Here is a 25,424-nt window from a genome sequence, read left to right on the forward strand (position 1 = left end):
ATTTAATGAACTTTTAAATATGAATTTAAAAAATCAGATTAATCACACTTTAGATGTGTGGTTTATCACGTGCACTATATTGCTTGCATAATTTAATGAACTTTAAATGTTAATGTTGTCAAACGATTATTTTTTTTAAATCAGATTAATCACTCTTTAGAATTGATTAATCACAATTAATCATGTGCACTATATTGCTTGCATAATTTAATGAACTTTAAATGTTAATATTGTCAAACAGTTATTTTTTTAAATCAAATGAATCACTCTTTAGAATTAATTAATCACGTGCACTAAAATGCTTGCATAATTTAATTAACTTTAAATGTTAATGTTGTCAAACGATTATTTTAAAAAATCAGATTAATCACTCTTTAGAATTGATTAATCACGTGCACTATATTACTTGCTCGCATCATTCAATGAACTTTAAAAGTTAATGTTGTAAAACGATTAATTTTTAAAATCAGATTAATCATGTGCACTATATTGCTTGCTTGCATCATTTAATGAACTTTAAATGTTACTGTTGTCAAACGATTATTTTTTTAAATCAGATTAATCATGTGCAGTACATTACTTTCTTGCATAATTTAATGAACTTTAAATATTAATTTTGAAAATCAGATTAATCACACTTTAGAATTGTGATTAATCAGGTGCACTATATTGCTTGCATACTTTAATGAACTTTAAATGTTAATGTTGTCAAACGATTATTTTTAAAAAATCAGATTAATCACTCTTTAGAATTGATTAATCACGTGCACTATATTGCTTGCATAATTTAATGAACTTTAAATGTTAATATTGTCAAACAATTATTTAAAAAAAATCAAATTAATAAATGATAAATGGGTTGTACTTGTATAGCGCTTTTCTACCTTCAAGGTACTCAATCACTCTTTAGAATTAATTAATCGCGTGCACTAAAATGCTTGCATAATTTAATGAACTTTAAATGTTAATGTTGTCAAACGATTATTTTTAAAAATCAGATTAATCACTCTTTAGAATTGATTAATCACGTGCACTATATTACTTGCTTGCATCATTCAATTAACTTTAAATGTTAATGTTGTCAAATGATTAATTTTTAAAATCAGATTAATCATGTGCAGTAAATTACTTGCTTGCATAATTTAATGAACTTTAAATATGAAATTTCAAAATCAGATTAATCACACTTTAGATGTGATTAATCGCGTGCACTATATTGCTTGCATAATTTAATGAACTTTAAATGTTAATGTTGTCAAATGATTATTTTTTTAAATCAGATTAATCATTTGCAGTACATTACTTTCTTGCATAATTTAATGAACTTTAAATATTAATTTTAAAAATCAGATTAATCATACTTTAGAATTGTGATTAATCAGGTGCACTTTATCGATTGCATAATTTAATGAACTTTAAATGTTAATGTTGTCAAACGATTATTTAAAAAAATCAGATTAATCACTCTTTAGAATTGATTAATCACGATTAATCACGCGCACTATATTACTTGTATCATTTAATGAACTTTAAATGTTAATGTTGTCAAACGATTAATTTTTTAAAATCAGATTAATCATGTGCAGTACATTACTTTCTTGCATAATTTAATAAACTTTAAATATGAATTTAAAAAATCAGATTAATCACACTTTAGATGTGTGGTTTATCACGTGCACTATATTGCTTGCATAATTTAAATGAACTTTAAATGTTGTTGTTGTCAAACGATTATTTTTTTAAATCGGATTAATCACTCTTTAGAATTGATCAATCACGATTACTCACGTGCACTATATTACTTGCTTGCATCATTTAATGAACTTTAAATGTTAATGTTGCCCAACGATTATTTTTTTAAATCAGAATAATCACTCTTTAGAATTGTGATTAATCACATGCAGTAAATTACTGTCTTGCATATTTTTTTATTTTATTTTATTTTAAAAAAATTAAATCAACATAGAAAAAAACACACGATACACTTTCAACTAGTGCATCAACCCAAAATGTCTGTCTTGCATAATTTAATGAACTTTAAATATTAATCCTGTCTAATGGTTAATTTTTTAAATCAGATTAATCACACTTTAAAATTGTAATTAATCATGTGCAGTAAATTACTTGCTTGCATAATTTAATGAATTTTAAATAATAATGCTGTCAAATGATTACATTTTAAAATCAGATTAATCACGTGCACTATATTACTTGCTTGCATAATTTAATGAACTTTAAATGTTAGTTGTCAAACGATTAATTTTTAAAATCAGATGAATCACTCTTTAGAATTGTGATTAATCATGATTAATCACGTGCAGTTAATTACTTGCTTGCAAAATTGTATTAACTTTAAATATTAATGCTGTTAAATGATTAATTTTAAAAATCAGATTAATCGCACTTTAGAATTGTGATTAATCACGTGCAGTAAATTACTTGCTTGCATAATTTAATGAACTTTAAATATTAATGCTGTCAAATTATTAATTTAAAAAATCAGATTAATCACACTTTAGAATTGTGATTAATCACACGCACTATATTACTTGCTTGCATTATTTAATGAACTTTAAATGTTAATGTTGTCAAACGATTAATTTTTAAAATCAGATTAATCACTCTTTAGAATTGATTAGTCACGATTGATCACATGCAGTAAATTACTTGCTTGCATAATTTAATGAACTTTGAATATTAATGCTGTCAGACGATTAATTTTGAAAATCAGATGAATCCAGTTCTTTTCAAATAGTGGGGCAGGCCCACCTGGGAGGGCGCGGTAGAAGGGGTGCTTTATCAGTATCAGGCTTCAAACCCTGCTTCGAAACGAGGTCATTGTAGTCATTAATCCTGACTTCCTCATTTTGATTAAAAACAATTTTTTTTGTTTCATTCATTTTTGTTTTGTAGGTTAAAAGGTTTAATATATTGTGTGCCTGAATTAACGTTGCTATTCAATTTGAAATAATTTTAAATTAGTTTATTTAACCCTCAGGGAATCCTTCAATGTTGTGAACGTTATACGTCCGAGGACCCCTTTTTACTTTCAATGCTTAAATGCTCTCTAGATCAATTTCAGATCCATCCATTGATATCAACTTTTCTATGTTTTCTTACGTTTTATACCCTTTTTGTCAAAAGAAACACATTTTATTTGCAAGAGCAAAAACACACTATGCAGAATCCCCCCAGCCCCAAAATTCAAACTTCAAATATATGATGTGAAGTAATTGGAGCCTTGAATAGGTCAATAATTGACAACAACATTGATTTTGATTCATAAAAATGGTTTGAACATTGACCGTTTTAAATAATAAAAAAAATGACATTAGAAGTCCCATGGACCTTTTAAGGGTCCCACTAATAAAAGTGTTAAAAGTAAATCATACATTAATTATTTTTTTTTTTTTACTTTCAATGCCTAAATCTGAGAATAAGTTTTTGTTATTGTTTTATGTTTTTGTAAATTTTATACCCTTTTTGTCAAAGAAAAACATTTTGTTGTATGGCATAAAGAAAAACTATGCAATGTTTCCCCAAAAACTCAGAAGTCAAATATTTGATGTGAAATAGTTGGAGCCTTAAACAGAGGTCAATAATTCACAACAACATTGATTTTGATTCATAATAATTGTTTGAGCATTGACTGTTTTAGATTAAAAAAACGACAGTAGAAGACCCTTGGAACCTAGAGGGTCCCACTTTTTAAATTGTTAAAAGTAAGTCATATGTGAACATATATATATATTTTACTTTTAACGCTTAATTCTGTTGATAAACTTAAGGTCTATCCATTGATATTAAGTGTTTGTTATCTTATAAGGATTTGTATTTTATTTTAGGTAAATTGTTACAATTATAAATATTTTATGTTACAGACTAAAAAACAATGTTAAAGTTATTGTTTATTGTAAGTTGATCATTACTTCTATCCTTTTTTGTTGTCTTTAATGGTAATAAGGATCTTTTTTTTTTCTAGGGGAGGAAATAGAAAACAATTCTGAAGCACTGGATTAATCACACTTTTGAAATGTGATTAGTCCCAATTTAATCACATCAAATTAATTCCTTGCATAATATAATTCACTTTACAATAAGACACCTATATATAGCATGACATAAATGACATTTTACTGTCAGAATGTCATACACAAGTATTTTTTAAAGGTCTTATTTAAATGTACATCCTGTATGTTGGTAACTGTTTTATCTAAAGTAGCGTCCGGGTGTATCAAAAAGCAAAATTTGCCAGCGAGCACACCGGCCGCAGTCTGCTGCGCTTAAAGTAAAGGATGGACAGTCAAAATAAATTGGGTGATTAATCTGCTTTAATACATGATTAATCGCATGAGTTAAAGCGTTAAATGTGACAGCCCTTAATATTATTATTATTATTGTAGTTTGCCGAGCATCATGTAATATTTGACTTATTTAGATACATGGAAAAAAACACAAAGCGTTTCTATGAGCGCTTCATTTTTATTTAAAGCAGAATTTTTAAACATTTTTAAATACAGTTCATTTAGGTGTGCCCAATCAATTAGCAGGTGATATTCACATTGCTGATTTTTTTCTTAGAACAGGCAGCATTTGTGTATTTAACTCAGTCATCCTACCGATTCTGCAGCTGAAGACAAACTTCCTTTTTTGCTTTTAAAAATTTGGATTTGTTTTGTTTCATGAAAAATTTATTGTTAGACACATGTATATATGTATGAATATATATGTATTTGTGTGTGTGTTTAGATATGTGTATAATAATGTGTACATGTGTGTGTATATATTTACAAATGTGTACCATATATATATATATATATATATATATGTGTATATGTGTGTATATATATATGTATGTGTTCATACATATTTGTGTGTATATATGTGTGTGTATACATGTGTATATATGTGTGTGTGTGTGTGTGTGTATATATATATATATATTAATATTAATTATACACTGTGTGTGTATATATATGTATGTGTTCATACATATTTATGTATGTGTGTGTATATATATATATATATATATATATATATCATATACTGTGTGTGTGTTTATACATGTGAGTGTGTATATATATGCATATGTATGTGTTCATACGTATTTATATATATATGTGTGTGTATACATACTGTATGAATATATGTTTGTTCATATGTATTTATCTAAATATATATGTATTTATATATGTATCTGTGAATATATATATGTATGTGTGTATATGTATTTTAAAGGCCTACTGAAATGCGATTTTCTTATTTAAACGGGGATAGCAGGTCCATTCTATGTGTCATACTTGATCATTTCGCGATATTGCCATATTTTTGCTGAAAGGATTTAGTAGAGAACATCGATGATAAAGTTCGCAACTTTTGGTCGCTGATAAAAAAACTTGCCTGTACCGGAAGTAGCGTGACGTCACAGGTTGTGGAGCTCCTCACATCCGCACATTGTTTACAATCATGGCCACCTGCATCGAGAGCGATTCGGACCGAGAAAGCGATGATTTCCCCATTAATTTGAGCGAGGATGAAAGATTCGTGGATGAGGAAAGTGAGAGTGAAGGACTAGAGGGCAGTGGGAGCGATTCAGATAGGGAAGATGCTGTGAGAGGCGGGTGGGACCTGATATTCAGCTGGGAATGACTAAAACAGTAAATAAACACAAGACATATATATACTCTATTAGCCACATAGCCACAACACAACCAGGCTTATATTTAATATGCCACAAATTAATCCCGCATAACAAACACCTCCCCCCTCCCATCCATATAACCCGCCAATACAACTCAAACACCTGCACAACACACTCAATCCCACAGCCCAAAGTACAGTTCACCTCCCAAAGTTCATACAGCACATATATTTCCCCAAAGTTACATTCGTGACATGCACATAGCGGCACGCACGTACGGGCAAGCGATCAAATGTTTGGAAGCCGCAGCTGCATGCGTACTCACGGTACTGTGTCTGCGTATCCAACTCAAAGTCCTCCTGGTAAGAGTCTCTGTTGTCCCAGTTCTCCACAGGCCAATGGTAAAGCTTGACTGTCATCTTTTCCGGAATGTAAACAATGAAACACCTGCTGTGTTTGTGTTGCTGCAGTCGGCCGCAATACACCGCTTCCCACCTACAGCTTTCTTCTTTGCTGTCTCCATTGTTCATTGAACAAATTGCAAAAGATTCACCAACACAGATGTCCAGAATACTGTGGAATTTTGCGATGAAAACAAGACGACTTAATAGCTGGCCACCATGCTGTCCCAAAATGTCCTCTACAATCCGTGACGTCACGCGCTGACGTCATCATACCGAGACGTTTTCAGCAGGATATTTCGCGCAAAATTTAAAATTGCACTTTAGTAAGCTAACCCGGCCGTATTGGCATGTGTTGCAATGTTAAGATTTCATCATTGATGTATAAACTATCAGACTGCGTGGTCGGTAGTAGTGGCTTTCAGTAGGCCTTTAAGTCTATGGTACAATGAATGAGTGTTAGACACCTGTGGCTCTATTGTGTATTTATTGACTCTATATGAGCCAAGTTTGATATTTAACTAATGTGTAGCGACGTGGCGGCCATAAATGCAACAGTAAGAATGATTAACCTTTTTAACGGGGGATGTGTCACCTGATGTTTTGGCCTCGCCCCCTCCTTTCAGTCATGCAGGTTTCGCAATGCAACTAGAAAACCGGAAGCTGTGCTTGTTCAGCTTTTTTTTTTTAGGAGGGGGGAGCTTGGCTTTGCAAAGCTTGCAATGGGATTCTCTCCCGAACAACAATGGACCTCCTGGATGGCACCGAATCACTCGCTCCTGCTCAAACAAGCACAAGCCAAACACGTTAAAAATACATTTGTATAGTTTTTTTTGTGTTTTTTTTTTTAACGTAGCACACCTTATCAGAACTGAAGCAACTCTTATTCGCCTGTAAAATATCCACTCAGCGTCGTCCTAAAGCAGTAGTAGTTCAGATGGGGCGCCATTGTCTATGCCTTGGCGTTGCTAGGCAACCAGAAAGGCCAAAGGAATCTCAGCCGTGCTTTGACAAAGCTCAGTCGGGTTAAAAAAAAAAAAAAAAAAAAAAAGAACCCACGCTGTATAGATCGAGCTCTTTTCTGGATGTTTGCAAACAAAAATGTCCTCATTTCCTCTCTCGCTTCTCCCATCTTTAATCTGCTTTGATGCGCCTCTTTGGGATCTTTTTTTACATTTAATCCTGTTAGTCCTGCAGCACACGTGATCAAGTTCTGCTCGTCAAATAATTTGACATAACGGCCAGTAAGAGGTAGTGTGCTTTTGCAGATGGAGCAATAGTGCAAAAATACCCCTTGTTCACATGATTGTGTAACGTTCTACTGCGCTCACAAGGCTGAACAGTCATCAAAACATGTTGCCTGGGCCGTTATTTGTCTGGCAAAACCCTTTTTAAACCCTGAAACTGGACCCCTAATAGGTCGGATTGACTTGAAATTTCTCACACCGCTCAATGCGCTCTACCTCAGGGGCTTTAGCCAAATTCCCACAAATTGTTTACACACCTCAGGCGGACTGACGAGCACAGGTGTGTAAAATTTGAGCAAGATTGATTGAAAAACAATCAAGCAAGACTTGGCAACTAAATGTCCGTTATTCATTATTTGTGAAATGATTATATGACTTCAAGTCTTTCTGTATGCTACATTGTAACAAAACATCGGTAGATTTTACTGTAAAAACTGGCAGCTCAGTTGCCAGAATTTTACCTCAAAATTTGCAGTAGTTTTAACTGCAAATTACTGTAAATTTACTGTTATTTTTGTTGTGTAATTTTAGTGACTAAATTGCCAGTTTTTTAGGGCAAAATCTATTTTTACAGGGAATTACTGTAAATTTAAAAACGATATAACTGTTATTTTTAAGAAAAAATTCTGGCGACAGAGCTGTTTTTTTTAACCATCAAATCTACAGTTGTTGTTTTACAAGAGTATTCCTGTAAACGGAAAAACAACACTATTATGTTCCGGAAAAACGCTACCACTGTTATTTTTAGGGTAAAATTCTGGTGACTTAAATGTCAGATTTTTACTGTAAAATCGACTAATTTTACAGCGAATTACTGTAAATTTAAAAACGATACCACTGTTATTTTTAAGAAAAAATTCTAGCGACAGAGCTGTTTTTTTTTACCATCAAATCTACAGTTGTTGTTTTACCAGAGTATTCCTGTAAATGACAAAACAACACTATTATTTTCCGGAAAAACGATACCACTGTTTTAGAGTAAAATTCTGATGACTTAAATGGCAGATTTTTACCGTAAAATCAACGACTGATTTTACAGCAAATTACTGTAAATTTAAAATAAGTACCACTGTTATTTTTACCGGTAAAATTCTGGCAACTCAGCTGTTTCTTTTACTATTAAAAACCTAAAATCAGTTGTTTTGACCAGTGTGTTTCCTGAAATTTTAAAAACAGTACCACTATTATTTGTACGGTAAAAATCCTAAAAAAACGATACCACTGTTATTTTTAGGATAAAATTCTGGTGACTTAAATGTCAGATTTTTACCGTAAAATCAATGACCGTTTTTACAGCGAATTACTGTAAATTAAAAATAGGTACCACTGTTATTTTTCGGGTAAAATTCTGATGATTTAAATGGCAGATTTTTACCGTAAAATCAACGACCGTTTTTACAGCGAATTACTGTAAATTTAAAAACGGTACCTCTGTTATTTTTAGAGTAAAATTCTGGTGACTTAAATGTCAGATTTTTACCGTAAAATCAACGACCGTTTTTACAGCGAATTACTGTAAATTAAAAATAGGTACCACTGTTATTTTTCGGGTAAAATTCTGATGATTTAAATGGCAGATTTTTACCGTAAAATCAATGACCGTTTTTACAGCGAATTACTGTAAATTAAAAATAGGTACCACTGTTATTTTTCGGGTAAAATTCTGATGATTTAAATGGCAGATTTTTACCGTAAAATCAACGACCGTTTTTACAGCGAATTACTGTAAATTTAAAAACGGTACCTCTGTTATTTTTAGAGTAAAATTCTGGTGACTTAAATGTCAGATTTTTACTGTAAAATTGACTATTTTTACAGCGAATTACTGTAAATTTAAAAACGATACCACTGTTATTTTTAAGAAAAAATTCTGGCGACTGAGCTGTTTTTTTTTTTTACCATCAAATCTACAGTTGTTGTTTTACAAGAGTATTCCTGTAAATGGAAAAACAACACTATTATTTTCCAGAAAAACAATACCACTGTTATTCTGCAACTGAGCTGGGTTTATTTTATCATAAAATCTACAGTTGTTTTACCAAAGTATTCCTGTAAATGGAAAAACAACACTATTATTTTCCGGAAAAAACGATCCCACTGTTATTTTTAGAGTAAAATTCTGGTGACTTTAATGTCAGATTTTTACCGTAAAATCAACGACTGTGTTTACAGCGAATTACTGTAAATTAAAAATAGGTACCACTGTTATTTTTAGGGTAAAATTCTGGTGACTTAAATATCAAATTTGTACCGTAAAATCAATGACTGTTTTTAGAGCAAATTACTGTAAATTTAAAAAACGATACCACTGATATTTTTAAGAAAAAATTCTGGCGACTGAGATGTCTTTTTTTTTTTTTTTTACTATCAAATCTACAGTTGTTGTTTTACAAGAGTATTCCAGTAAATGGAAAAACAATACTATTATTTACACTATTATTTTCCGGAAAACGATACCACTGTTATTTTTACGGTAAAATTTCTGGTGACTTAAATGTCAGATTTTTACCGTAAATTCAATGACTGTTTTTACAGCGAATTACTGTAAATTTAAAATAGGCACCACTGTTCTTTTTAGGGTACAATTCTGGTGACTTAAATGTCAGATTTTTACCGTAAAATCAACGACCGTTTTACAGCGAATTACTGTAAATTTAAAAACGGTACCACTGTTATTTTTACCGGTAAAATTCTGGCAGTTCAGCTGTTTCTTTTACCATTTAAAAACATAAAATCAGTTGTTGTTTTACCAGTGTATTAAATTTACAAACAGTACAACTATTGTTTTTACGGTAAAAATCCTGAAAAACGATACCACTGTTATTTTTAAGTTAAAATTCTGGCGACTGAGCTGTTTTGGGTTTTTTTTACCATAAAATCTACAGTTGTTTTACCAGTGTATTCCTGTAAATGGAAAAACGGTACCACTATTATTTTTACAGTAAAATTCTGTAAAAACGATACCACTGTCAGTTTTAAATGTCAGATTTTTACCGTAAAATCTACGACTGTTTTACAGCGAATTACTGTAAATTTAAAAACGGTACCATTTGTTATTTTTACGGTAAAATTCTGGCAACTGAGCCGTTTATTTTACCATAAAATCTACAGTTGTTGTTTTACCAGTGTATTTCCTGCAAACAGAAACACAGTACCACTATTATTTTTACGGTAAAATTGTAGAAAAACGATGCCACTGTTTTTTTTTTTTACGTTAAAAATCTAGAAAAACGATACCTCTGTTATTTTTACGATAAAATTCTGGTGACTGAACTGTCATATTTTTACTGTAAAATCGACGACCATTTTTACAGCAAATTACTGTAAATTTAAAAATGGTACCACTGTTAGTTTTACTTAGCCGTCTTCATTTTTTTTACCATAAAATCTACAGTCGATGTTTTTATAGTGTAATTCTATAAATGGAAAAAACATACTACTATTTTTACTGTAAAAACTTAAGTTTGTCCCAACATGGCAACATAATGCTGAATTTATCTTCCTCAGGTGAGAATGAAATCCTAGAGTCGCTGTACAAGATCGCGTCCAAGAACAAGGTTTGGCGTTCCTACATCGGTATGGGGTACTACAGCTGTTCCATGCCACCGCCCATCCAGCGGAACCTCCTGGAGAATGCCGGCTGGTGAGTGCGCGACCTGAGATGACCGCCGGTCTGGTGGCTGCACGAGTGGACCTAAAGTGAAGTCACAAGTCTCTTTGGCATCATTTCTACTGAGCTTATCATCATTCCAAGACCAGCTGTACAGTCCATAAGCTCTTCCTAGTGCTACGCAGTGTTAAGTATTTATTGTCCACAGGGTGACCCAGTACACACCCTACCAGCCTGAGGTGTCCCAAGGCCGCCTGGAGTCTCTCCTAAATTACCAGACGATGATCTGTGACATCACAGGCCTGTCCATGGCCAACGCCTCACTGTTGGACGAGGGGACAGCCGCGGCCGAGGCCATGCAGCTCTGCCACAGGTATTCGCCCAACAGTCCTGGAATAGCTTCAAAGTTCTGGTTTCAATCAAGACATGTGTGACCCCTCGGTGTTTTTCTCCCAGACAGAACAAAAGAAGAACCTTTTACATTGACCCACGTTGTCACCCTCAGACTATTGCTGTGGTGCAGACTCGGGCCAAGTAAGGGACACCGCCAAGCGAAAGTGTTTTTTTCTAAAAGGGCTCCACCGATGTTGCTTCCCCCCCCGCCCCCCGATGTTTCAGCTACATCGGCGTCAAGACGGTGCTGAAGCTACCTCACGAGATGGACTTCAGCGGAAAAGACATCAGCGGCGTGTTGTTTCAGTATCCCGATACCGATGGCCGAGTGGAAGACTTCACCGCCCTTGTGGATCGTGCGCATAAAGGCGGGGTGAGACCAAAAACGAAAAGGTACGATTGTAAAAAGCGGGAACTGCCTGAGCTGAGCCCTTCTACACATTTCCAGGCCTTGGCTTGCTGCGCCACTGATCTCTTGGCGCTCTGCGTGCTGCGTCCTCCCGGCGAGTTTGGCGTGGACATTGCGCTCGGAAGCTCCCAGAGGTTCGGAGTGCCTCTCTGCTATGGGGGTCCTCACGCTGCCTTCTTCTCCGTCAGAGAAAACCTGGTCCGGATGATGCCCGGAAGAATGGTCGGGGTCACCAGGTGGGGATACCCAGACGGATACCCAGAACAAACTGTATGAGGTGTTAAAGGTTGCATTGACATTGTAGGGACGCGGCAGGCAAGGAAGTGTTTCGGCTTGCGCTGCAGACCAGAGAGCAGCACATTCGGAGAGACAAAGCAACCAGCAACATCTGCACAGCTCAGGTAACGCTGACTTAGAACTACACCGTGTTTTTGGTCCGGATTTGATTAACTTTCCTACGCCGTCCAACCTTCAACGACTAGGCACTGCTGGCCAACATGGCTGCAATGTTCGCACTCTACCACGGTCCCCAAGGACTTAAGCACATTGCGGAGAGGACGCACAACGCCACCCTGATCCTTGCCGAGGGTAAGGTTGGTTCGCTCGATTGGATTGGGAAAGTATAGACTGAGGAGTAGATAATCGTGGCATCGTTTAGGTCTAAAGAGAGCGGGGCACCGGCTTCACAGCGAGATGTTCTTTGACACGCTCAAGGTCAGCTGTGGCGTGGCAGCCAAGGACATCTTGGAGAGAGCCGCGCAGAGGCAGATCAACCTGAGGGCCTACTCTGAGGGACTGGTAAGGACTGGCATTGTTTTTTTTCCTACAAACCACGATTGACTTCACTACCGCAAGTGTTCCGCCATCCATTTCCTTTAGTCTCAGTCGTGCACACGAGAAAAGCAGTCTCTAAGCAATGGTGTCTAGACTTCCTTTGTCCAGACCACCTCGTGCAGTTTGACCAGAGGTAGACAGAGGTGTTTGTCCCTGGCCACTTGGGAGACTTAAGTCTCTTCCATGACTCTTTTTGTGTGCCTTCGCCAGGGAGGAATCCATGAGACATTCTGCGCCCCAGTTGTGTTTGGCATGTAACAGGTTGACATATTAAGGGCTTGAATGCCTAAGCTACGATCCTAGTGGGGTCAAACTAAAACCACTTTTAAAAAAACAATATTCTGCATTTATTTTTTGGGGTTGTCATTCCGTGTGAACAGTATCAAGACGGAATCAAACTGGACGTATACATTTTTCAGGTCCAGAGGTAGTATCCGAGAACTAGAGGAGGGACGGCGGCTTTGTCAAGGGGATACCACAAAATGTCAACACCTTAGACTCCCTTCTCCCGTCCTGTTGTTTTGTAAGCCGTGTCCCTGCGTTCTGCGTTCGGACGCAGGCCTCTCTGAGCTGCTCCACCTCTATGCCCCCACCCGGTCCCTCAGGTCAGTTGATCTGCTGACCTTGGAGGTACCCAAATCAAAGCGCAAGCTTCGAGGGGACAGGGCCTTCTCTTGTTGTGGGTCCCAAACTCTGGCACCATCTCCCTCTCCATGTGAGACAGGCCCCTTCTTTGGTTACTTTTAAGACCCTTCTTAAAACCCATTTTTATTCACTGGCTTTTAACCCAGCATGAGACTTTAAACTGTTTTTAACTTTTTTAACTCTTTTTAACTGCTTTTTATCTAACAAATTGTTCTTAGAATAATTTGTATTTTCTTTTTCAATGTGTATTTTACTTCTGTTTTAAATGTTCTTTTTTGGTCTGTCCTTTGCCTCTATTTCTTTGTGGTGTACAGCCCTTTGTTCTTCAACTGTGGTTGTTTTTAAAGGGCTTTATAAATAAGGTTGGTGTGGTATGGCATGGTATCTCTGCGGAGAGTACTTCAGCTGGTTAAGGCCACCAGAAACTTCATTCTTCAGTCAGGACTGAGAAGATCTTGGAGCTTTTTTTTACGCAAAGGTCCTGGCTGACTTGAACGAGCATCATAGGTCTCAGTCCGTCCACCCTCCATGAAACAATAGGGGTCTGGTTTGGTTGTCCTGTGGCGTTGTTTTTTTATTTCTTGTTGGTCTTCACAGTTGGGCGTATCGTTGGACGAGACCGTGACTGAACGAGACCTGGACGACTTGCTCTGGGTCTTTGGCTGTGAATCCTCCGCTGTATGTTAAAGATGCTTCAAACTATGTGAAATATTTATTGCTTTTGGCCTTGGATGTGACCAGTTTTGCTTTGGTTTTTAGGAGCTGATCGCTGAGCAAATGGGCGAGCGGTCAAAGGGCATCATGGGAAGTCCTTTCAAGAGGACCAGCAAGTACCTGACCCACCAGGTCTTCAACAGGTCGGGAGTTTGAACTGAAGAACTTTGAGTTCGTATAGTCAGTTTTGTTTAGCCAATACCAAGTTAAAGGGGAACATTATCACAATTTCAGAAGGGTTAAAACCATTAAAAATCAGTTCCGAGTGGCTTATTTTATTTTTCGAAGTTTTTTTCAAACTTTTACCCGTCACGCAATATCCCTAAAAAAAGCTTCAAAGTGCCTGATTTTAACCATCGTTATATACACCCGTCCATTTTCCTGTGACATCACATAGTGATGCCAATACAAACAAACAGCAAGTTATAGCGACATTAGCTCGGATTCAGACTCGGATTTCAGCGGCTTAACACTGTCTGATAAGATAATTACTAACAACTATGAACTAGGTTTACAGCATATGAAATAAATTTGGCAACAACATGCACTTTCAGAGTGCAGACAGCCCATTTCAGGCATGCTAAAAACATATATTTTTCCACGATTTCAGGTTAACCTTACCTAAATAGACACAAAATACTGCATTACGCAAGACTACCCGAATGTACTCGAATGATTGAAAAAAAAAAAGTTTTTAAGCTAAATTATTGGTAAACACATGTATAATAATTTACGTAAAACCGCGAGTAATGAATAAAGTTTTCATCAATTAATATATTCTGTAGACATACCCTCATCCGCTCTCTTTTCCTGAAAGCTGATCTGTCCAGTTTTGGAGTTGATGTCAGCAGGCCAGGGAAGCTATAGGGTCGATATTCTTCTCTTGATCATCTTCGGTGGCATAAGGGACGGTGTGAGCCAAGACATCCAGGGGGTTTAGCTCGCTCGTCTGCGGGAACAAACTGCCGCCATTGCTTGCCGTGCTACCGAGGTCCTTTGTCCCTGAATTGCTCACACACTCCGGCAGATTCAATGGGGGTCTGGCGGCAGATTTCTTTGACTTTATCGTTGGAAATGCATCTGCTTTGAGTGTCGCAGGATATCCACACATTCTTGCCATCTCTGTCGTAGCATAGCTTTCGTCGGTAAAGTGTGCGGAACAAACGACTGACCGTTTCGTCGGCTTTCCCCACACCCTCGTATTTTGAGCAAATTTCGTCCAATTTCTTGCCACTTTTGCATCTTTGGGCCACTGGTGCAACTTGAATCCGTCCCTGTTCGTGTTGTTACACCCTCTGACAACACACCGACGAAAGTGAGAAAATGGCGGATTGCTTCCCGATGTGACGTCACGTTGTGACGTCATCGCCCCGAGAGCGAATAATAGAAAGGCGTTTAATTCGCCAAAATTCACCCATTTAGAGTTCGGAAATCGGTTAAAAAAATATATGGTCTTTTTTCTGCAACATCAAGGTATATATTGACGCTTACATAGGTCTGGTGATAATGTTCCCCTTTAAGCACAGTAGACATTTTAAAGCGACTCAAGTATTTGTTTGTTTTAATCATTAGCCATTCCATTGACTAGCCTTTCATGCTAACATTATCTCTTACATGATAGCTAACGTTATCTAACAAGATTCGTTGTTCTTCTGAGCGAACAAGCTTCAGTGTTAGCTGCCAAAGTGAACTTTTATCTATACTGGGGCCATAAATAAAGAGTTGGCCTCTAATATCTTTAGTCGCTCACGACGTAGTAGTATGATATAGAAACGCACTGTCAGCTTTTACCTAGCATCCTGTTTAGCGTTAGCTAGCCTGTAGCTAACTGGACTTTGGCTCCTCAGTTACCACTCGGAGACAAACATTGTGCGTTACATGAAGCGTCTGGAGAACAAAGACATCTCGCTGGTGCACAGTATGATCCCACTGGTGAGAACTAAGTCCAGCACCAGTACAAACCAGTTTAAACCAGAACTGATGATGCAACAACGGTGATTGTTTTCCAACATCCTCCTCAGGGCTCCTGCACAATGAAGCTGAACAGTTCCTCAGAGCTCATGGTGAGTCATTAGCCTCGTTGCCAGTATTGTGTCATGATATTTGTCCATTTTATTTGTTTCTTCAGCCCATCACCTGGAGGGAGTTTGCCAACATTCACCCCTTCGTGCCACTGGACCAAGCCGAGGGCTACCAGAAGCTCTTCAAGCAGCTGGAGAAGGACCTCTGTGAGGTGACAGGCTACGACAAGATCTCCTTCCAGCCCAACAGGTCAGCATTTTTTTTTTTTTTTCAGTTGGTTTGTGATCAAGCTTACGATCAACTCCCGTAAGACACTTTTATGAGCGTGGTGCGCTTGTTTTGTGTTCCAGCGGCGCTCAGGGAGAATACGCAGGCCTGGCAGCCATAAAGGCCTACCTCAACTCAAAGGGAGAGACCTCCAGAAGTGTGAGTTGCACCAAAAAAAACAACAATAAATTGTAATATTGTTCAGTTTGAATTGACACTGTCAGACAGGTATTCATTTAACAATGTCTGATAGGAAACAAATATGAAAATAAAGTAAGTGAATATCAAGAATAAAGAAACAAGAATGGAGTCAGAAAGTTACAGAATAGTGAACATTTTTATATTTTTCTTGTAACTTTTATTTACAGTACAGGCCAAGTTTGGACACACTTTCCCATTTCCAATGCGTTTTCTTTATTTTCATGACTATTTACTAGAGATGTCCAATAATGGCTGTTTTGCCGATATCCGATATTCCGATATTGTCCAACTCTTAATTACCGATACCGATATATACAGTCGTGGAATTAACACATTATTACGCCTAATTTTGTTGTGATGCCCCGCTGGGTGCATTAAACAATGTAACAAGGTGTTCCAAAATAAATCAACTCAAGTTATGGAAAAAAATGCCAACATGGCACTGCCATATTTATTATTGAAGTCACAAAGTGCATTATTTTTTTAACCTGCCTCAAAACAGCAGCTTGGAATTTTGGACATGCTCTCCCTGAGAGTGCCTGATTTTAACCATCGTTATATACACCCGTCCATTTTCCTGTGACGTCACACAGTGATGCCAACACAAACAAACATGGCGGATAAAACAGCAAGCTATAGCGACATTAGCTCGGATTCAGACTCGGATTTCAGCGGTTTAAGCGATTCAACAGATTACGCATGTATTGAAACGGATGGTTGTAGTGTGGAGGCAGGTAGCGAAAACGAAATTGACGAAGAAACTGAAGCTATTGAGCCATATCGGTTTGAAACGTATGCAAGCGAAACCGACAAACGACACGACAGCCAGCGACACGGGAGAAAGCGAGGACAAATTCGGCGATCTAACCAACGATTGGTATGTGTTTGTTTGGCATTAAAGGAAACTAACAACTATGAACTAGGTTTACAGCATATGAAATACATTTGGCAACAACATGCACTTTGAGAGTGCAGACAGCCCAATTTTCATCAATTAATATATTCTGTAGACATACCCTCATCCGCTCTCTTTTCCTGAAAGCTGATCCGTCCAGTTTTGGAGTTGATGTCAGCAAGCTAGGGTCGATATTCTTCTCTTGATCATCTTCGGTGGCATAAGGGACGGTGTGAGCCAAGACATCCAGGGGGTTTAGCTCGCTCGTCTGCGGGAACAAACTGCCGCCATTGCTTGCCGTGCTACCGAGGTCCTTTGTCCCTGAATTGCTCACACACTCTGGCAGATTCAATGGGGGTCTGGCGGCAGATTTCTTTGACTTTATCGTTGGAAATGCATCTGCTTTGAGTGTCGCAGGATATCCACACATTCTTGCCATCTCTGTCGTAGCATAGCTTTCGTCGGTAAAGTGTGCGGAACAAACGTCCAATTTCTTGCCACTTTCGCATCTTTGGGCCACTGGTGCAACTTGAATCCATCCCTGTTCGTGTTGTTACACCCTCCGACAACACACCGACGAGGCATGATGTCTCCAAGGTACGGAAAACAGTCGAAAAAACGGAAAATAACAGAGCTGATTTGACGCGGTGTTTGAGAAAATGGCGGATTGCTTCCTGATGTGACGTCACAACGTGACGTCATCGCTCCGAGAGCGAATAATAGAAAGGCGTTTAATTCGCCAAAATTCACCCATTTAGAGTTCGGAAATCGGTTAAAAAAATATATGGTCTTTTTTCTGCAACATCAAGGTATATATTGACGCTTACATAGGTCTGGTGATAATGTTCCCCTTTAACATACCAGGCACGTTCTCAGTTGGTTATTTATGCCTCATATAACGTACACTTATTCAGCCTGTTGTTCACTATTCTTTATTTATTTTAAATTGCCTTTCAAATGTCTATTCTTGGTGTTGGCTTTTATCAAATACATTTCCCCCAAAAATGCGACTTATACTCCAGTGCGACTTATATATGTTTTTTTCATTCTTTATTATGCATTTTCAGCAGGTGCGACTTATACTCTGGAGCGACTTATAGTCCGAAAAATACGGTATATATCATTTATACACACATACACATTGGCCCCCCTAGACACATTTTTTCTCTCAATGTGGCCCCCCAGTTAAAATATTTGTTTTCGACTTTAGACATAAATATCAGTGCAGTGTCATGCTCCTTTTTCCAACAAAGTCCTTGATGCACGCACTTGACCGAGGAAGCGGCGGGATGGTTATCAGCCGCCACGTTTATGGTCTCCGTGCGCTACAACCGGTCGCTTTGACATCAGTCGAACACGTTTTCTCTCGCAGGCCTCTGGAATCCCTGACGCTATCCAACTGCGCTGATTGGCCGCCGCTCAGATAAGACGTCCCCTTAGATTAAAGAGTTGCTGACTCAGCGGTTTGCGCCTACGCTGCATTCTTTACCAGGGTCCTCTCGCGCGTACGTCTTAGATAGGGGCTCTTGAAACAGTCGAAGTCCAGATTGGCAAAGCCTTTGCGCAAACAAATGGCGTCCTGCTTTCAAGACTCCATATTTGGTGTTTAGTTTTTTTTGTTTGTCCACGTTGCCTAACTAGCAGGTCTCGGTGGCCCGCTGTCTTTTGCGCAATGCCCCCCTAATAAGGCGTCCAATCAATTTGTGACCTGCAGGCCGCTTACACGCCAAGGTCATTGCTGCGGCCGCCAAATGCTTGCAACAGGAAGTTGTGACTTGGATGAAATGATAAACGCGACAAGGGTTGTACCGGTAATAGTATAGTATCGCGGTACTAAAGAAACAAAAACTGTACTATACTCTGTTTGAACAGTACCGTCACGCAAAGCATCGCCACGTCGTGACATTGCTGGTTTTACCAGCAGAGGAGCATGTTCGGCAGCGCACAATCACAGAGTACTTACAAGCAGACACGGTGTGTAGACAGAAAAGGGAGAACGGACGCATTTTGGCCTAAAAACTAACGATAAAGGTGAAGTTATAACACTGAAACGCCCGTTGGCAGTGTTTTAGCGACTTCTAAATCACTAATTCTCGTCTCCATGGCGACAAATAAAGTAAGTTTCTTACAAGTATCATCCCTGCAGGACGAGGAATAGCTAAACATGCTTCACTACACATCGTAGGAGGATACAATAGCTCTTAGCGTCACCGCTAACTAAAGCTAGCGCGCCTGAATGTAAACAAATGCCATGGGTGGATCTACACTTGACATCCACTGTAATGATACCGAGTACACTGTAATGATACCGAGTACAATAGCGTATCTAGTCGATACTACTACGATTACATCCATATTATTTATGGTTGCAAAATCTTTTTTCCTGTTTATAAACTCAGGAAATACGTCCCTGGACACATGAGGTCTTTGAATATGACCAAAGTATGATCCTGTAACTACTTGGTATCGGATCGATACCTAAATTTGTGGTATCATCCAAAACTAATTTAAAGCATCCGAACGAGAAAAATAAATGATTATTACATTTTAACAGAAGTGTAGATAGAACATGTCAAAACAGAAAATAAGCAGATATTAACAGTAAATGAACAAGTAGATTAATAATGAATTTTTACAGCTTGTCCTTATAATTTTGACAAAATATTAGGTAGATAAATGACACAATATGTTACTGCATATGTCAGCAGACTAATTAGGAGCCTTTGTTTGTTTACTTACTACTAAAAGACAAGTTGTCTAGTATGTTCACTATTTTATTGCAATAAGAAACATATGTTTAATGTACTGTAAGATTTTTTTGTTAAAAAAAAGCCAATCATGACATTTTTTTGTGGTCCCCTTTATATAGAAAAGTATCGAAAGGTATCGGAAAGTATCGAAATACATTTTGGTACCAGTTCCGGTATCGAAATACATTTTGGTACATATCGAAAGGTATCGAAATACATTTCGGTACCGGTACCAATATTGGTATCAGGACAACCCTTTATTTAGAAGAGTATTGAAAGGTATCAAAAAGTATCGAAATACATTTTGGTACTGGTTCCGGTATCGAAATACATTTCGGTACATATCGAAAGGTATCGAAGTTCATTTCGGTACCGGTACCAATATTGGTATCGGGACAACCCTTTATTTAGAGGAGTATCGAAAGGTACCGAAATACATTTTGGTTCCGGTATCGAAATACATTTCGGTACATATTGAAAGGTATCGAAATATATTTCGGTACCAGTACCAATATTGGTATCGGGACAACCCTTTATTTAGAGGAGTATCGAAATACATTTCGGTACGTATCGAAAGGTATCGAAATACATTTCGGTACCGGTACCAATATTGGTATCGAGACAACCCTTTATTTAGAAGAGTATCGAAAGGTATTGAAAAGTATCAAAATACATTTTGGTACCAGTTCCGGTATCGAAATACATTTTGGTACATATCGAAAGGTATCGAAATACATTTCGGTACCGGTACCAATATTGGTATCAGGACAACCCTTTATTTAGAAGAGTATTGAAAGGTATCAAAAAGTATCGAAATACATTTTGGTACTGGTTCCGGTATCGAAATACATTTCGGTACATATCGAAAGGTATCGAAGTTCATTTCGGTACCGGTACCAATATTGGTATCGGGACAACCCTTTATTTAGAGGAGTATCGAAAGGTACCGAAATACATTTTGGTTCCGGTATCGAAATACATTTCGGTACATATTGAAAGGTATCGAAATATATTTCGGTACCAGTACCAATATTGGTATCGGGACAACCCTTTATTTAGAGGAGTATCGAAATACATTTCGGTACGTATCGAAAGGTATCGAAATACATTTCGGTACCGGTACCAATATTGGTATCGAGACAACCCTTTATTTAGAAGAGTATCGAAAGGTATTGAAAAGTATCAAAATACATTTTGGTACCAGTTCCCGTATCGAAATACATTTCGGTACATATCGAAATACATTTCGGTACATATCGAAAGGTATCGAAATACATTTTGATACCGGTAACAAGATTGGTATCGGGACAACCCTTTATTTAGAGGAGTATCAAAGTATCAAAATACATTTTGGTACTAGTTCCGGTATCGAAATACATTTCGGTACATATCGAAAGGTATCGAAATACATTTCGGTACATATCGAAAGGTATCGAAATACATTTCGGTACCGGTAACAAGATTGGTATCGAGACAACCCTTTATTTAGAAGAGTATTGAAAAGTATCAAAATACATTTTGGTACCAGTTCCGGTATCGAAATACATTTCGGTACATATCGAAAGGTATCGAAATACATTTCGGTACATATCGAAAGGTATCGAAATACATTTTGGTACCGGTAACAAGATTGGTATCGGGACAACCCTTTATTTAGAGGAGTATCGAAAAGTATCAAAATACATTTTGGTACCGGTTCCGGTATCGAAATACATTTCGGTAGATATCGAAAAGTATCAAAATACATTTCGGTACACATCGAAAAGTATCGAAATACATTTTGGTACATATCGAAAGGTATTGAAATACATTTCGGTACCGGTACCGATATTGGTATTGAGACAACCCTTTATTTAGAAGAGTATCGAAAAGTATCAAAATACATTTTGGTACCGGTTCCGGTATTGAAATACTTTTCGGTAGATATCGAAAAGTATTGAAATACATTTTGGTACCAGTTCCAGTATCGAAATACTTTTCTGTACATATCGAAAGGTATCGAAATACATTTCGGTACCGGTACCAATATTGGTATCGGGGCAACCCTTTATTTAGAGGAGTATCGAAATACATTTCGGTACATATCGAAAGGTATCGAAATACATTTCGGTACCGGTACCAATATTGGTATGGGGACAACCCTTTATTTAGAAGAGTATCGAAAGGTATCAAAAAGTATTGAAATACTTTTTGATACCGGTTCCGGTATCGAAACACATTTCGGTACATATCGAAAGGTATCGAAATACATTTCGGTACCGGTACCAATATTGGTATCGGGACAACCCTTTATTTAGAAGAGTATCAAAAGGTATCAAAAAGTATTGAAATACTTTTTGATACCGGTTCCGGTATCGAAACACATTTCGGTACATATCGAAAGGTATGGAAATACATTTTGGTACCGGTGCTGGTATGGAAATACATTTTGGTACTAATATTGGTATCGGGACAACCCTAGTGTCAACTCACCAGAGTTCCCTGGTAGTTCTGCTTGAGTCACTTTGGTTTCCTCTCCGCCGCAGGTGTGTTTGATTCCCAAGTCGGCTCACGGCACCAACCCAGCCAGCGCCCAGATGGCGGGCATGAAGGTCCAGGTGGTGGAGGTGGACAAAGACGGCAACATCGACCTGGCCCACCTCAAAGCTCTGGTAGGATGATGGCGTAAACGCTTGTGAGCGACATAGCAAAGCATCCTTTCATATAATGACATCATCACTTTTTAACATAAACCTCTAAGCAACATGGCAGCAAGGCTGCTGCTGATTGGCTGACAGTTATGGCTTATTAAACAACAAGCAGGATGGTACTTTTCCACTTTCACTTTTATTTGGATCTTGCACTTTTAAGGGTTTAAGGTTGCAGAAATATGTTTTTGAACTAATAAGTAAAAAAATACACATTTATATGAAATATTATATTAAAGTGCCTAAAAAATATTTTCATTTCATAAATATTTTTTATTTCATTCTATAAATTGAATGCCTACTTTTTGACTGTCAACACAAGCAACCCCACTTCCCCCCCCCCCCTACAAAGATCGTCTATATAAAAGGAGCACTATAGCGTTTTTGCAGCAGGTCCTCAAAAACAGCAGTCAAAACTCCTGTTTTCTGTTTTTAAGAACCTACCTATTTCCGAACCTATGGAAACCTTTTGCTGTTTGTAAGGATACACTGTAAAAATGCCAGTCAAAGATCCTCTATATGAGGAGAACTCTTGCTGTTTTTGAGGAGCTACTGCAAACATTTTAGTTAATTCATGTCTGTGTGAGACCAAAGCAATCTATTTTTGAGGAGCGACTGCCAAAACACTAGTATGGATCCTCTATATTACAGAAATGCTGTGCTGTTTTTGAGAATCTATTGCAAAAATGCTCGACAAAGATCCTCTTTATGACAGGAGAGATGAGCTACTGCAAAAATGTTAGGTAATGCATCTCTATAAGACAGAAGCGATCTACTGTTTTTGAAGAATGACCACAAAAACACAAGTCAATCCTTTATAAGACAGGAACGCGCTGCTGTTTTTGAGGACCTACTTAAAAAATGCTAGTCAAAGCTACTCTATATGACTGAGTGCTCTGCTGCTTTTAAGAAACTACTGTGAAAACGTTTTGCTGTTCGTAAGGATCTACTGCAAACATGCCAGTCAAAGATCCTCTATATGAGGAGAACTCTTGCTGTTTTTGAGGAGCTACTGTAAACATTTTAGGTAATGCAAACTGAAGCAATATATTTTTGAGGAGAGACTGCCAAAACACTAGTATAGATCCTCTATACTACAGAAGCGCTGTGCTGTTTTTGAGAATCTGTTGCTAAAATGCTCGACAACGATCCTCTATATAACAGGAGAAATGAGCTCCTGCAAAAATGTTAGGTAATGCATCTCTATAAGACTGAAGCGATCCACTATTTTTGAGGAATGACCACAAAAACGCAAGTGAATACTTTTATAAGAGAGGAACACACGGCTGTTTTTGAGGACCTACTTAAAAATGCCAGTGAAAGCGGCTCTATATGACGGGGTGCTCTGCTATTTTTAAGAAACTACTGTGAAAACGTTTTGCTGTTTGTAAGGATCTACTGTGAAAATACCAGTCAAAGATCCTCTATGAGGAGAACGTTTGCTGTTTTTGAGGAGCTACTGTAAACATTTTAGTTAATGCAAAACAAAGCAATATATTTTTGAGGAGAGACTGCCAAAACGCTAGTATAGACCTCCTATCTTACAGAAGCGCTGTGCTGTTTTTGAGAATAATTGCAAAAAGGCTTGACAAAGATCCTCTTTATGACAGGACAGATGAGCTACTGAAAAAATTGTAGATAATGCATCTCTATAACACAGAAGCGATCTACTATTTTTGAGAAGTGACTACATAAGCGCTAGTCAAAGATATTTAATTAAAAAAAGGAGCCCTCTGTTGTTTTTGAGGACGTACTTCAAAAATACCAGTCAAAGCGTTACTATATGACAGGGCGCTCTGCTGTTTTTAAGAACTTGCAGTGAAAACGTTTTGCTGTTTGTAAGGACTACTGCAAAAATGGCAGGAAAAGATCCTCTACAGGACAGTAAAGCTGTGCAGTTTTTAAGAACCTTGTGCGAACACTTTTGTTATTGCATCTCTATGTATAAGACCAAAGCGATCTGCTATATTTGAGGAAGTCCTTCAAAATCGCGAGTCGAAGTTCCTCAATATGACAAGAGCGCTCATCTGTTTTTGAGAACGGTAGTCAAATTTCCTCTAGATTATAGAAAACCCCTGCTGCTTTTGAGAATCTACTGCAAAAATGCTTGTCCTACAGGCGACAGGGCAGCTCTGCTGTTTTTGAGGAGCTACTTTAAACCCACTAGTCAAAGATCCTTTATACGACCGGGGTGCTATACTGTCTTTAAGAACCTATTGTGAGGACGTTTTGCTGTTTATAAGGATATACTGCAAAATCGCTAGTCAAAGATCCTCTATATGACAGAAGCACTTTGCTGTTTTTGAGGACCTACTTCAAAAATGCTACACACAATTCCTCAATTACAGAAAAGCGTCTGCTGTTTTTGAGGATGTACTGCAAAAATTCTTGCCAAAGATCCTCTAGGTCAGTGGTCCCCAACCACCGGTACACGGACCAGAACCGGGTGGTACCGGTCCGTGGATCGATTGGTACTGGGCCGCACAAGAAATAAAAATAAAATAAAATAAAAAAATATTTATTTATTTATTTTAATTTTTTAATATTTCTGGTTCCTACATTATATATAAATATAGATCAATACAGTCAGCAGGGATACAGTCCGTAAGCACACATAATTGAATTTTTTTATGACAAAAAATAAAAAAATAAAATAAAAAATCCGGTCCGTGGGACAAATTTGCAAACGTTGACCAGTTACAAAAAGG

At 37.4% G+C, this 25,424-nt stretch overlaps 1 protein-coding gene across 1 annotated transcript in view; it reads left to right on the forward strand.

Moving 5' to 3' along the window:
• gldc (glycine dehydrogenase (decarboxylating)) overlaps positions 1-25,424 on the forward strand; it is a 40,621-nt gene that overhangs the window by 1,755 nt on the left and 13,442 nt on the right. The window contains exons 3-17 of the mRNA XM_061980396.1: positions 10,797-10,932; positions 11,108-11,272; positions 11,356-11,433; positions 11,518-11,665; positions 11,741-11,937; positions 12,006-12,102; positions 12,184-12,289; positions 12,360-12,499; positions 13,778-13,858; positions 13,940-14,037; positions 15,742-15,826; positions 15,916-15,957; positions 16,023-16,165; positions 16,267-16,342; positions 22,555-22,680. Coding sequence (XP_061836380.1) covers positions 10,797-10,932; positions 11,108-11,272; positions 11,356-11,433; positions 11,518-11,665; positions 11,741-11,937; positions 12,006-12,102; positions 12,184-12,289; positions 12,360-12,499; positions 13,778-13,858; positions 13,940-14,037; positions 15,742-15,826; positions 15,916-15,957; positions 16,023-16,165; positions 16,267-16,342; positions 22,555-22,680 — 1,718 coding nt within the window. The remainder of the gene's footprint in view (positions 1-10,796; positions 10,933-11,107; positions 11,273-11,355; positions 11,434-11,517; positions 11,666-11,740; positions 11,938-12,005; positions 12,103-12,183; positions 12,290-12,359; positions 12,500-13,777; positions 13,859-13,939; positions 14,038-15,741; positions 15,827-15,915; positions 15,958-16,022; positions 16,166-16,266; positions 16,343-22,554; positions 22,681-25,424) is intronic.

This window comes from Nerophis lumbriciformis, linkage group LG20 (genome assembly GCF_033978685.3).
Source record: "Nerophis lumbriciformis linkage group LG20, RoL_Nlum_v2.1, whole genome shotgun sequence".
NCBI lineage: Eukaryota > Metazoa > Chordata > Actinopteri > Syngnathiformes > Syngnathidae > Nerophis > Nerophis lumbriciformis.